Source organism: Pyxicephalus adspersus, chromosome 1 (assembly GCF_032062135.1).
Source record: "Pyxicephalus adspersus chromosome 1, UCB_Pads_2.0, whole genome shotgun sequence".
Classification (NCBI taxonomy): domain Eukaryota; kingdom Metazoa; phylum Chordata; class Amphibia; order Anura; family Pyxicephalidae; genus Pyxicephalus; species Pyxicephalus adspersus.
Window position 1 is genome coordinate 121,167,870 of NC_092858.1, and position 15,671 is coordinate 121,183,540.

The following is a 15,671-nucleotide window of genomic DNA, read 5'->3' on the forward strand; positions in this document are numbered from 1 at the left end:
TTGCAGCGCACAAACACATTTGTCTAAGAAACAAATATTCTGTCCACCACATGGCTTTTATACACTGTTGGTGTTTACTTATTACATGATTAGAATATGCTGTATTCAATGTGGGTTATTTGATTATTTTAGGAAACTTTTTAACTTGACACAACCTCTTTGAAGGGGTTCCCCTATGGGTGACAGATTGAAGGACTTTGTAAATTACCTGGGCCCAATGAAGGGATTATTTTTTCTAGTGTTCAACCTGCTTTGAAGTATGTCCAGTGCCAGCCCAACATATGGTAGGCCATATAGGCCATGTATTGTAATGTCAGTCCAAGCAGGGAAGAGGGCATGTACAATTCATGAAGTTCATTTCAAAATATACTTTAAGTTTTTTTTTCTACCATAGTGGTTGAACGAGTATATGTCAACCATAAGTGATTATTTTTCACAGTTTTATGTTCTTTTCTATTTGCCAGACACAAAACCAATATATTTCTAGCCAGTATTTAGGCTATTTGTAAACACAATCAAAGGGGAGATAATTGGGATGCTACAAAAACACATGACATTCTATGGATAGGAAAAACAAACAACACAGGGAACTGCAGTGAACATGCTGGTATTACATTCCATCAGTTCATTTTGAAGTATCCCATCCACACACTTCATTAAACTAATCTACAGCCGATATATAGGCTATTGTCAGAAAATTTTACAAAGTCAGCTTCTGAAGTCAGTGGTCAGAATGTGAGTTTGCTTTTTTTATCTAACTTTTAAATCACTCAAGATTAATGTGCCGTTTTGAAAAGGTTAGAGATAACGGACTTATGAATGTGTGTGACCTTTAGGTTTATATCAGGATAAAATAATTAACAACATATTTATGCATGCAAGACTAGAAATTGGCAAGATGAACAAGGCTGCATGAAACAGATCCCATCAGGATAGGACTAATAGGGGTTTTGGTAGCCGCTGGGCAGAGAGAAAATGAACCTAATCAAACAGTATTTGGAGTGGGCAGTCATCCAGAGCTGTGTGAATAGCTTTCTATGCTTGCAAATGTCACTGCAGTCAGTATAAGAGAGGCCTTTATAATACTAGGGATAGTAAACAGGAAGGGAACCAGAGAGAAAGGGGCCTGAGAGAGTTCAATCAAAGACCTATATTGAAGGAGGTACATTATCAAATTCAGATAACACTGGTGAGCTAGGAATCACTTTACTACTGGTAGAATCTAAACATACAGAGAGAGAGAGAGAGAAAGAGAGAGAGAAAGAGAGAGAGAAAGAGAGAGAGAAAGAGAGAGAGAAAGAGAGAGAGAAAGAGAGAAGAGAGAAAGAGAGAGAGAAAGAGAGAGAGAAAGAGAGAGAGAAAGAGAGAGAGAAAGAGAGAGAGAAAGAGAGAGAAAGAGAGAGAGAGAAAGAGAGAGAAAGAGAGAGAGAGAAAGAGAGAGAAAGAGAGAAAGAGAGAAAGAGAGAAAGAGAGAAAGAAAGAAAGAGTGAGTTTGCATGTTTTCATGCACCACCAGACAGTTGGTTAAATAGTCCACTCCTGATCATACCAGGATGCACTCCTGATCTTGCTAATCTTTCAAAAAATAGCTTTCCATTTCAATCTACTATGGCTTTTGCCTGCAATAATGTGACCAGAAATGTATATACACTGATAAGCCGATTTCCCCAATTGTCCGCACTAATAAACAAGTAAAATAGACATTTCTCTGTTCTGGTACAATTATCTGACAGAAAACTCTGCAAAAAGTTTTGGTGAGAAACTGACACTGTGTCACAAAATGTGACAAAGGGATGCAAACAATTTAGCTTTTCAAATTAGAGTAAGGGAAGACAACCATATGGCTGTATGTATAACCAAAACATGTTTTAGCTGTAGAAAGACAAGAGAATGGTCAACCCCCCTATCAGCTTAATGTTTGCTGCTTTCCAGCATACCAATGGGAACATGGTTCCATTTACTTCCTGTCCCAGGGATTAAAAAAATAAAGAGGAATTCTCCCAAAGTGAGAGAATTTGCCTTTTTATCCTTTCCTCTTGTTCTGTGGCAACACTAAAATTTTGGATTTCCCCGTACTTAATTCCTTGGTGACAATGGTCACAGAGCAAATAGAATGAAAATGAACATATTTATATTATTAATACTATACTTCCATGATTAGCAATGGTAGTCCTGGTGGTCCTGTGCACCACTACACATTGCAAAGAATAATATAAATGTCAAGCAAAAAAACATTTTTAATTGTATTAGTGTATCATGGAATAAGTCTGGGTGCTGAAAAGGGTTTATAATAGCTAAGATTATGTTACACAGGATAATGACATGCTCATCTTTCCCAAGTTAAAATATACCTATGTGGCCAAACACAACTCAGACCTGAACACTGCATTCTGGAAGGAAGGAAAGACAGCTGCTGGACTTGAGAAGGCACCAATACGGTTATTGGGTAGGACAAATTGGCTTTTAAAACTAGAATACCAAAAAGTGAAAAATTGCAATTATAGCAGTTTACAAACACATTTTCATTCTTTCATTCCATACCTCCTTCTAATGACTAAGGGTCATACTTATGTCTAAGAACTGTGGATGACTAACAAACATTAGCGTTTATATGAAGAAAGACATATTACTAGCTATTCTCATTTTTTTCCACTAGTTGACATTATTATTATTAAATATTATTATTATTATTATTAATAATATTTATAAATAGGATTTTTTATAGCACCAACATATTACGCAGTGCTGTACATTAAATAAGGGTTGCAAATGACAGACAGATACAGACAGTGACAGGAGGAGAGGACCCTCCCCCAAAGAGCTTACAACCTAGAAAGTGGGGGAAGTAACACAAAATAGAAGGAGAGATATGTAGTGGTGGGAAATACTGAGGATTTCAAAAGAAGAAGAAGATGGGTAGGCAAGTTTGAAAAAATGGGTTTCAAGTCCTCTTTAAAATGAGCAGAAAGTAGGACAAAGCCGAATAGGGCAAGGAAGACCTTTCCAGAGAGTCGGGCAGCTTCAGAAAAGTCTTGGAGCCATGTGTGTGTGCTATGAGAGAGGAAGTCATTAGCAGGTCATTGGATGAGTGAAGAGAGGGCCTAGGGGAGTATTTTTCTACCAGGTTCGAAAGGTAAGTAGGAAGAAGTGTGGAGGGATTTGAAGGCAAAGCACAGAAGCTTGAATTTGATTCTCATGTGAAATTGGAGCCAATGAAAAGAACTACAAAGAGGAGGAGCAGTGGGAAGGATGGATGAGTCTGGCTGCAGCATTCATAATAGATTGTAGAGGAGAGAGTCAAGTTAGTGGAATACCAGAGAAGAGGATGTTACAGTAGTCTACATGAGATGATAAGAGCGTGTACAAGGAATTTGGTTGTCTCTGGGGACAGGTAGGGGCCAATTTTGTAGACATTGCGCAGGTGAAAGTGTTCTGAATAGGAGCAGTTTTATCCAGGTTGAGTTTCAGGAATGGGTCAAACATCCATGATGAGATGGCTGACAGTCAGCATGACACCTTATCCAGGACTGAGGAAGACAAGTCTGGGGTGGACATAGATTTAGGTGTCATCAGCATACAGAGTGCACTGTAAACGAAAGGAGGACATAAGACTACTGAGAGAGGTGTAAAGAGAAAAGAGAACCGGTCCAAGGACTGACCCTTGGGGAACACCAACAGGGAGGAGAGTGGGGAGGATTTATGAAAGAAGCGGTCAAGCAAACCAAGAGAGAGCAGTGTCACTGATACCACAATGGAGCGCATGATTTGTATTAGATGGGGGTGATCAACAGTGTCAAAAGCAGAGGAAAGATCAAGGAGAAGGAGGATAGAAAAGTTGCCTTGAGACATAGCTCTGATGAGGTCATTGGCCACTTTAGTAGGAGCTGTTTTGGTGGAATAGGCAGTTTAAAAGCCAGACTGGAGAGTGTCAAGGTTGGCGGTCAGGTAATCAGTCAGTATTTTTTGTTAGACGAGGTGCTCAAGAAGTTTGGAAACATATGGGAGAAGGGAGATAGGATGGTAGCTAGAAGGTAGGGAGGGGTCTAGGAAGGGTTTCTTCAGGATACTGTACTAGATTTTAAAAAATGTTTTATTTTCCACCTTGTCTTTTCCTTACATACAGAATACAGCTACTGAATGTACCATTTTTACTTGAAATTAGATGACCCACACACCCAATCTCTAAACAACCTTCAAGTACAGACCTTGTACCAGACTTTGTAAATCATCCCCTAGGTTTACATTTTACAGTACACAACCTAATCAAATACCTCCCCCTAATAAAAAGCCAAATATTTCTTGTTTTCCAGGCTGTATAAAAAATTCCATGGCATTAACATTTCATTCATTCATTTTTACTATAGTATATTGAGTGCACGTTGTATAATTCAATACACAATTCTACAAAGGGACTATGATATTAAATCAGACTTAATTATATTTTAGTTTATATATAGTTTGCAAACCTTCATACCAGATTTACAAGCAACCTGATGTTCCCTTCTAGATTATTAGGGTAATATATGGCCAGGTCCTCCCTAATCTTATATTTGCACTGAACTTCTGCACAGAAAAATGTAAACTACTAGCACAAAAAAGGCCACATTTGGCAGTTCTGCATGGAAAAGTCAGACAAAGGCACCTCAGTTTTGCTAAACTGGCCTTTGTGGCTTTTCCTGGTGTTATTTCACTTCTGCTGCCGGCCACAACTCCAGATGCTGATGAAATCACTGCCTAGCACACTAAACACTTCCTATTCTGTGGCTGCTTCAGACTAATCCACCAGCCTCCTTTCTGGCCTGTGTAAGGGGAGTTTTTAAAAAAAAAATTGCAAAGGCAAATTAACTGTTACATCACTGGGAAGAGGTGTGCATCTGAAGATAAAACACCAATTTAATATTTGCTATTTTTAACTGTTGTACATGCAGCTGTAAATATAAGTATATTAGACACACACAGACACACAAATATTTCAATTCCCTATTCAACACATAGCAGTGGGTGTAATCTGCTTGTTCTGTACAAAAAGAACATCATCCTCACCATTTTCACAATAAAGAAAAATGTATAATGTCATCAATGAATTTCAGTTTTTGGGCTGCTTTTGCAGTTCCTTTTACCTGTATGGGGAGATAAGCAGTTATGGCAAAATCTAATTTTCTGTACTGTAACGTCCCGGTTGTGGTCGGTTTTTAATCTCAAAAAAATAAACAAACATACACATATACAGTATCATCTTGTCTTCCTCACATACAGCATAAAGCTACTGAATGTACCCTTTTGAAGGTTACTTGAAATTAGATGACCCACACCAAAGGTGTAGAATGAGTAGACCTCTCCTGATTTCAGTACACAGGTCCAATCTCTCACAGGTATACATATGGATCAGGGAATCTCTGAAACCTGGGTCTGCAACTGCTACCGCACATTGTTGTTGATTCAGCTGGCCCTAGGTGCTCTACACCTGCACTGAATAAGATTGGAGTGTCTTTTTATGCAGATCCCGGCCATCCTGTTAAAGCTGTTCATGTCCATGCAGCGTTAGCAGATTGTTTGGTTCCACACATTCCAGTAGGGTGGCCACCACTAAGAAAGTAGCAACACAAAGATGAGTGGGTTGGCCATCTTTACCAACCTATAGAAGCCTCTCCTGTTCGTGTTCCCAATGCTGCTGGCTCTTCTCCATTCTCAAACCCGTTATCAGCTCAACTAATAAACAAAGCAGAACTTCCAAATGGAGACCCATTACACCAGCCTCATCAAAGCAGCAAATGGTTTGCTTGGTCAGACATCTGTGCTAAGCGTAGCACCATATATAAGCAAATTTTAGCAACCAAAGGATCTTTTTTCCAGTGAGCATCTAAGTCATTGGGGTGCTTAGTTAAAACTGTTTTTACAAAATAATGCAAACTGATGTTTAAAAAAAACAGCAAATGCATGAACACATTACCAAATCTCAGTTTGTTAAACTTGGAATCTATACTGCATAATGTAAACAGATTGTTGCTTTTTAAACAGAGTTTAAAAAACACCTTAAACCTGCTTACATGAATATCTCCTCCTTAATGACCTACATATTGATAATAAATAGATTTTATATGTAAAGGCCTCACTAATTTCCTTGATCCAAATTGGTCTATTTGGTGAGACAACCATATAGTGCCCAAGGCTCATAAACTGACCTATTTAGCAATACAATTAGTGTGATTCACTGTGCAATAAAGGGTGTAACCCCAATACAAAAACCTATGTATATGTTACCACTGTTTCACTTTCAATTTGTTCACTTCTATGCACTGCTTACCCAGTATTTACTTAGTTCAGTATATGTGTTAGGCCCAAGGAAATAACTGGAATTTAGTGCCCCCAAAGTGAAACTTTGTAGCTCTCCTGGCAAAACGTTATTCATGAGCCCAGAAGGTAAAAAATTACAGTGGATGAAGCCATTCAACATCTTTGGGTTACTTATACAGTATTTGAAGCATTTTGCATTGAGGGATTTTAAGAGAAGTTCTGACAAAGAAAATGTTATGTTTTGTTTTTTAAAGCAGAGCTGTATATTAAAAGGAAGCACATCTAGTGTATACAGTACCCCTAACCATCCACAAGCACTACGTCCCCCTTTTCCAGTCTGACTGCTAGAGGCTAAAATCTTGTAAATTTCAGGTAACAATACTAACTGCAATAACGACTTTTTAAAATATTTAAATACAAGCATTCATTTATTAAATATATGTCTTTTGTTTAGTGACTGAAAAGAAGTTACATACAGCAAAATCAATGACACAAGATAGGCAAGTAAATTGTTTTAACTAGCAGATAGTGTTTGTATCTGGTATAAGGAGATTTGCAGCTCCATGTACGTGTGGGGATGATGAAATTGGAAAAAGAGTGGTGGTCACTATGGGTATGATGAAAGAATTTAACAAATACAAACAATAACGCATACATTGCCCTAACACAAGAGGGCACTGATGAAGCTCATCTGTTTGATTGTGGAAGGATAAAAGTCAAGTTTTGTTTTAAAATTAAATGAATAATAAGTAACATTAATCTTGCATTATAAAATCTCATGTATTTTTATACAAGTCAAACCATTGTAATTAAATGTATTTGCATAAATCAACAATGCTAAACCCAAAAGGAACTTGAAATATTTCCAGAGGCCACATTTAAAACAGTCAGCCATTTAAAGCCTAGGGAGTAAATAAAAAGATCAGCATCCAACAAGCAGCAGCTGTAGAAATGGTCCTGGCAGAATTCGTCTTAAGGCTCACTGAGACCAATTGCAGCACAGGACAAAAACAAACTCCGTTTCTAACAAGTGGATTTAAATATTTACTGCACTGAGCCCTTATTAAGGCATTTAAATCAGCTCAGAGGTTTAATCTTGGCACACAAGCCTTTCTGCGTACTGCTAAAGAGCTCAGACCTTGGCTTCAATTCTGCAAATCGCCCATATTGGGAAGTCAATTCCTGGGACAACATGCAGAAAGCATGTGGATAGGTCATCCTCAATAGAAAGGGAATAAAAGGAAAAAATAAGTGATATCTTAAAGCTGCACATGCATCTTATTCAGAGGGAAACTGTAAAGTTATTACAGGATATCTAATCATCACAAGAGGAAATGCATTTCAAACTGGAAGGATAGGAAGCAATGTGACAGCATTTATCATTGGAAGAGAGGTCACACAGAACAGCACAGCAGCTTGCATGACAGGGTGAGTAAATAGATTTAAAAGTAAGAGAAATGACAGATCAAGGCCAGCTCAGTGTCCCGTCACAAATCAGGAAACAATAAATTGAGCAAGGAATGTACAGATCCACCCACTTTGCAAAGTTTTCAAATCCAGTACAGCGAGAACTGTGAGAATTTTTCTGTAGCAAAGGGTGTTTTTTTTTTTTTATTTTATTATGTTATATATTAAAAAAATAATATTGTACTGTAGAATAGCTCACACATGCCCAGAAAGATATGAGCTTTACTTCAGCATTACTTTTTCAGGTTTTTGGGGATCTCCAGTAAATAATAAACTAACAAAAAATACAAATCAAGAATTATTTGTTGTTGTACATAGATATGCCAACATTCCAGAAATCCTCTGTGAGTTGGTTATAATTGTTTCATCTTCTAATAGTAAAGTAGAAAATATAAATTACAACATTTCCAGCCATATATAGTATTTACAGTGATATAGCCGTACACCTATGTCTTCCTTGAAACAGATTCACTAACAGACTTAATGAGTCTGGATCATTCTGTAAACCCAGGCTGGTATAGACACAGTCCGGGGAGATTTGTCATCATATATATCGGTCTGAGGTCACTGTGTGATGTAGTAAAGAGTGCAATGTAGTCGGTCAGTGCAATGTAGTAAAGAGTGGCACTGACATATCAATGCCACCCACTGCAGAAAGAACAAGCAAAAAGAAGACTCAAAGACAACAGGGTTCCATCAAGACCCCAGGGAAAAACAGCTGGGCAATTATTTAAAAAGCTGGAGATGATCTACTCGAAACAGTGACATACAAAGTCCCTTGCTTAAATAAATAAAATAAATAAATAAAATGTATATGCTCCTGGTGGCTTTTGCTTGCACTGTATGGAATATGGGCCATGCAGCACAGAACCCAGATCTATTTATGGCACTGCCGCAGACAAACCAAAATGATGGAACAATGTAACTCCTGTGCCCTAATCATCAATGGCCGCTCAAAGGCGGAGAAGAAATGTGGTGGACCTAGAAGACTTGCCTGCAAAGATGGAGGCTTCAGGGGATGCCCACCACTGCAGGGCACTTGAAGAAAGGTAGGTGTGTACATATTTGCCAATTATGGTAAATGTTCACCCACTAAAAGTTTATTTCTGCTTTAAGACTAAAAAGGCAGAATCCTGTAATATCTAATTTGCTTTTTCCTGTTGACATAGTTCTGCTGTTCAGAATACAAAACAATCATCTAATATGGGTGACAAAAAGTCGAATTCCCCCTCCTTGGGTCCAGTTTGTAAAGGTATTGCCACTAAAACCATGACAAATCACTGGATTACAGAAAAATAACGAACATATTAAAAATAATCTAAACAAGTTCACTTGATTAGATTGGATTGCTGGATTCTGGAAAAGCAGAGGATGCCAAATCCTGCAAGAATTCCCCCGCACAACCCTTGAGACTCTTTTTGCTAGAAGTAAAATGCTGAGCTTTGACAAGATTTGAGGCCCAGTGATAGGGAAGAAGGTAGTTCCTGGAACCAAGTGGCAAAATGGGTTTTTATGCATTTCTTGATTTGTTATTCATGTAACAATGTTTTGGTAATCATCATATTGATAGCAGATGAATACAAAAAAGAAAAAAAAAACATTTCTCCTTACAAAACAATTACCCATTAGCTTAGGTAATAAAAAGGGAGTCTTCATTGGTACTCTTTGGTATGCAGCAATGGAAGGAGAAGTAAGGAATTTACCCAATAATGTATAAAGTTTACCTTTATTGCTTCAATGACAAGATCCCTTGCTTCTAGTTCCCCTTCTAAGATGCTTAGCAGCGTCAGCAATTCCGGCTTGCTGAGTTTTTCTAGATTCATTGTGTTCCCTTAAAGAAAGGAAATAAAGAGTTAGATAAACCATGCATTCTGCAAACTGAACTACAGGGAGTCCCTGGGTTACATACAAGATAGGGACTGTTTAATATTTGATTGGTTCTTAAGTTGAATTTGTATGTAAGTTGGAACAGGTACATTATTTTAATAAATGCAATTAGGACAGATGTTTGTCTCAACATATTATTGGGCAGCGTAGAGTCAGTTACTGTAAAAAAAACCTCACTGTGAGTTATTCACAAACAAAGCAAATAAAAAAAAATATGGAGCCTAGACATTAATTAACTTCTGGAGCAAGCTGTGCTTTGAAATGCAAAAAGAAACAACTGAAGAGTTTGTCTTGGTCATTAGGAGTTACAAGAGGTTGCAGAAAGAGCCAAGTCCTTAAGATCACCCACAACCTCAGCTGGGTTTAGCAAAAGATTGTCTGCAAGTCATGCAAAGTAACCCCCCCCCCCCCCCACACACACACACACACACACACCCCCATCAAGCCTTCGTCCTGCACAGGAGTGAGCAGGGAAGCCCTGTTCGTATCTAGGAGTCATCTATCTATATGTCGGATGTCCTTATCTCGGGGACTACTTGTATTAGCAATAAATATGAAAACTATAATTTGAGATATCACATATATGAAAGGAGGTCATCCTATACTACCACTAAGTATCCATTACCATACTCATGAACTGAAATTACGGGCTTTAACTGCATTGGCTAATGTTGATAAAAACTGGTAATGCCACATTGGCTATAAATACTGGGACAGGGATAAAAGAACAGGAACATTTGGTACATAAGATACACCGTACAGCAAAGCGAGGAGTAAAGGGGAGCTGAACAGGACCTTCAGACACTCACCCACCCTTTGCAATTACACAAGACTTCACAGCTTTAATAAAAAAATTTATTTTTTAATATTAATAAAAACTTGAGAAAATTTAAAGAGTATTTTAATAGAAATGATTGGATTTTGTCACTGATACAATAAACATTTTCCTAGTAAATTTCTGTCTAAAGCAAAAAAATGCCATTCAACATGTATATACAATCTAATAACCATTTTTTTTTTAATCTGTCAAATTACCATATGAAATTTGTAACAGCCGGAATTAATCCTTTACTGTCAAAATATCTATGTTTTAAAAAAATTGGAAGTACATTGTATTTCTCCTGTATAGTTTAAGTGTATAAGTTACATTGTCGTCTTGGATTTTCACAAATGATTAAAAACTCTGTTAAAATTTTGATCTCCAAAATCATTTTATCTTTGCTATTTTTAGCATGTAGGAAAAAATACAACAGAGCTGAGATATAGATTTACATTTCCTTCTATGCATATCAAATAGCTGAGTAAACAGGAGTGCCGACTTCTACCATTTAATCATGAAAAATCTTATCCTCACCAAGCAAATAAAAAAAAAATCACTATGCAAAGCTCTTTCCTTCAAATTTGGTTCATTTTCCTGAATTGTCATGGTTATTTTCAAATGAAAAGCAATGTTCAATGTCATGAATAAAGTACATCTAAACTCAAAAAACATAATACTGAAGTTTATTAACTATGGTTGCTAAATTAGAATTCTCTCTCGTTTTCTTTTTTATGCCTACCTGGTGATCCTGCTGATAAACCCATTCCTGTTCTTGGGTGAGAACACACAGTTACTGTACTGTATCTATGGAGGAGCAGCAGTGTTACTTCAAGTCATGAAATATGGTAGGATGACAGAACAGCTCTGTAAGTGGGCTTATAACAAGGAATAAATTGAAGCATACTGTGGTAACTACTCAATGTTAAACGCACTTGATTTGTGTCAGGGTGTATTAGTCAGGTATTTTTTTCTGCAAATATGTCCTGCCGTGTTCTACATCAAACTATACATCATAAGAGTGTTTTTCATAAGGTTATTTTGCCCTTTGGATCACCACTTTTAGGACTGCCACAGATAAGAGCTGATTTGGTTGCTTTTGGCAAGTGAAGTCTGAACATTGATTTTTACCTTATGAAATGTTATAATAGTAAGTTGTTGGGGATTTGGAGATTCCATTCCTGATCGCTGTCTTTTGTAGCCATGCATAAATTACATACCTTTCATGTAAGATGCATCTGTACATCCAGCTTTGTTTACATGTATAATAGTTGCATATTCACAGAGCTGATCATATAATGATAATAAAGGAATCTTTGGAATGTGTATGAGAACAGCTGGGGACTGGTAATGTTTGGGTGGAGAAAAATGATTGTGTATGCTTGTGTGGTGCATTTACAGGAAAAACAAACTCTACTAAGGAACCATTTCTGCTTTAATATTAACTGCTAATGACTATTAGCTATAACAAGATACCAATCGAGAGAGTCTGGGTTTACAGTTCATATGCAGTATAAAAAAGGTCAATGAGCAAATCTCACAGACCAGGAGTCTGATCACTATAAGAGAATTTGCTCTCCAGTCACACAACATCATGGGCACCTCTTCACTCCCTTGTCCCAACATTCTCTCTTGTCCATTTGGATTCCACCACTATATGCTGAGATAAGAGAACTCCCGTCCATGTGTAAACTCCTATGCATACACAGCCAAGAATGTCATATTCAAAAGAAGACCAAAAGAGTTAGTGGATGCCCCATGGCTGGGGGATAGGAGAGAACACTTCTTTTTAACACCATGATATCCCTGCATAACCCTACGTTTTACAAATCGTTGTGGCAGTTCCAACACTTTCAGTTCATAGAATTCTTCATAATTTGGAATTTTTTAGGAAACTGCTGGGCTGTAACAGGTAAATAATAGGACTTAACAGTAGTTGGGTATTTGTATCAGCCTATTCTATGGTGACTTGAAAACAAAACAGATACACAAAAAATATTTTTATTAAAACATAAATACCATTGAAAAATAACAGTGACAGGAATAAACCCTCCACCCACTTTAGCTAAAAGCTTTGCTTAGATGAATGTATGACCCACAGTTGGTGACAAAGCTGTAAGCACTTGCAGTTTGACAATCTATTCCCTTTACCGGGTCATGGTGGTTTGTCATGTCTGCAATTGCCGGAGCAAAGCAAGTCTAGAAAATGATAAAACTAGAAATCTAGTCTTGCAAAACTATACCCAGGACTTCCAGGTCAACTCAGAATACAGGCAGACAGTAGAGCTCTTCTGTACTTCCAGTGCTTGGACAATGAGGGTGATCCAATGATGCACCTACTCTCCTAGGTCAGTGACCAGTGATTGAACAAGGAGAGAACAGGGTGTTCAAATGTCAGCATTGAACATTTACTTGGCTACAACTGCCAAAAGACTTTACAGCCTTCTATGTAATAGAGAAGCAAACAATCTGTAGTTTCTTCCTCCATTACAGATATGATAGTAACAGAGAAAGGGTAAAACCCTTGAAGTTTTAATAAAAGTAGTTTTAAACTCCAACTGAACAATATTTAAGTCCTTCACGACATATAAAACCAGATAATTTAATGAAAGCTGCAGATTTTATTTCATTTTAGATAGGATAAGGAAAGGTTAGAACCCTTGTCAAAACATTTCAGGACTCCATTAGGGAGATTTCCTCTCACTTTCTGTTCTGAGGTAAAATTTTACTAAATGAAAAGTGAAGAAAAAAACTGCACCACATAAACAGATAAATTACTGAGGAGAGGTTCCAGCTTTCCTCGCTGTAACGCAAGTCAGCATTGCATTCAAAATGTGTAATCTCCTCTAACAGACTTGCAACACAATTATAACTTCTAGGGGGTCTGAAAGTTACTGAAATGGCTTTGCTTTCAATTTTCCCCTGGAGTCTGGGCTGACAGGAAATGAGCCACGTTCAACTCTTCAATGCAGTGAGGTTTTTATTTCTTTGAGGTACAGAGAGAATAAGATAATGTTCGGTTAGTTAACTAAAGAACGGATAAGACAGGATGAAAGCAGCACTGATGGTAAGCAACAGCATACTTTATTTCCCACGTGTATAGCTCTCCCTTAGGTTATGGCCTAATCATGCAATATGGCTGCCCACAGCATTACCTGTATAGGGGAGGATGGGTTACACAAATGACAATATGATGGGACAAAAGCTGGGTAGGATAGCAATATCGACATTAGGAGTTAGGAGGTTTTTATTTGTTAGGCCGGATTCTAATTTTGCTTTATTCACAGCATTTTACTTCACTTTTATTACTTTAGGAGATATTTCCCCTCATTTCCTGTCCTGGAAACAACCTTTTTACCAGACAGGATGTAAAGTAATCTCTTTTTTGAGATTTTAACAATAGAAACAGAAATTCTAATTCTACATGGGGAAACATTACAAGTTGGTGTTTTACATCAGATTTTAGTGGCTGGGTGTGTATTTACATTTTACACACACACACACCATCTGTGAAAACAGATTCAGCTATTTCTCAAAGGAAAAAAATACATATTATTTTTATTAATAATAATAAACAGGATTTATATAGCCCCCAACATATTATGCAGCGCTGTACATTACATAGTGGTTGCAAATGACAAGACGAATACAGACAGTGACACAGGAGGAGGAGAGGACCCTGCCCTTAGGAGCCAACAATGAAGATCTGAAATGTTTAGAATCACTCACAAAATGTACTGAAAATATACAGAAAAAAATCTGCCATACATGAAAATGATGATTAGCATTATCTAATGGCAAATTACTGTTATTGTGCTCAAAGCATAATAACTGCCATTGTAAGATCTAAAGGTCATTAGACAACAAATTACTGAATTAGGTTGACAGGAACTGTAGCACTCATTTATTAACCTTGCCAAATTATATTTGTGTAACCCACTGAACAAGGTTAGCAAATCATAAAAAGTATGTGGAATGTGATCGTAAGCATCCTGTGAGCACATACTATATAACACTGTATTATATAGTTTTGAGACCAATAACAATGAGTTGGGTACAGAGAGTACGGAAATATAACAATATGATTGGCACTTAAAGGATATGTCCCACTATTCCTTGACTTTATTTTACCAATAAAAAGGCTGCAAATTACTAGAACCACTGTCATATTTCCTATTAAGCGGCTGTGTGAATCACAAAATAGGGTTGGAAAAAAAACAAAAAAAAAAACAGAATAGGTCACATAAATGTATGTCAACTGTTTTTAACCATTTGCCAGGAGTTCCACTTTTACCATGGAGGAAAAGAAAGGCCTTACTTCATAAATACATTTATCCCATCCTTCGGATGCCCTACTACTGTACTTTTTTTTTTTTTTTTGCTCCCTTTAAATATCCATTGCAATGTTTTGTAACACAAAAGGTGTGTTGGGATCCCATTTAGAATTCATGGCTCCTCAGTACATCAATGAAGGTAATGTGCATTACATGGCAGCATAAATGGTCAGAAAAGGCACAAGGCTACAGATAAATGCTGCTAGAGCTAAAAGTATACATTTTTTTAGATCTTAAACAGGTTAAACTGGTGCATTTAATGACAAAAGAAATGGTAAGGGAGTTTACATGCCTAAATACTCAATAACAAGGAGCTATTAGAGAAACACAGATATCATATGTCCAAGAGAGTACAGCAATACCCCAGGGTGTAATACTGATAATGGGCCCTTATATGAAATTCAAAATTAGCTTTAGGCTAATGACTCTAAATAACTAATATAATCCACCACCTGAGACCGGTGGGTTTCACATTTAAATCATAAAGAGAAGGGTACTTAATGATCATTGAATTTGGGCACCTGACATTAGTGGGTAAAAGGATTTTAGGCTTTAGGTTCAAGCTGGTGAGTCATTAATAAATATGCAAAAATAATTCTGGCTTTTCATTAGGCAGTACTACATGAGTCATTGTCTGGAGGAAAAGCTAGAAAAGCATGCAGAACTGCCAAACTACCAATATATATTTTATGGCCATTTTGGGCAGAGCTATTGGACACCTGTGCTCTTATCTGAGAGTGTGGTCTATATGAGAATGGCAATTACATTTCACATACACCGACAATTACCAGGTAGAGTGGATTTGTGGACAAGATCCCGGAATTAATGAATGACAACCAGTTAAGGAGAAACTTCAGGCATTGGGCTAAACA

The 15,671-nt window shown here is 37.2% G+C and overlaps 1 protein-coding gene across 3 annotated transcripts in view; it reads right to left on the reverse strand.

Moving 5' to 3' along the window:
- CTTNBP2NL (CTTNBP2 N-terminal like) overlaps nt 1-15,671 on the reverse strand; it is a 56,855-nt gene that overhangs the window by 22,617 nt on the left and 18,567 nt on the right. For all 3 annotated transcript variants that reach the window (XM_072425730.1, XM_072425720.1, XM_072425739.1), the window contains one exon: nt 9,486-9,592. In XM_072425730.1, coding sequence (XP_072281831.1) covers nt 9,486-9,584 — 99 coding nt within the window. In that variant the 5' untranslated portion in view covers nt 9,585-9,592. The remainder of the gene's footprint in view (nt 1-9,485; nt 9,593-15,671) is intronic.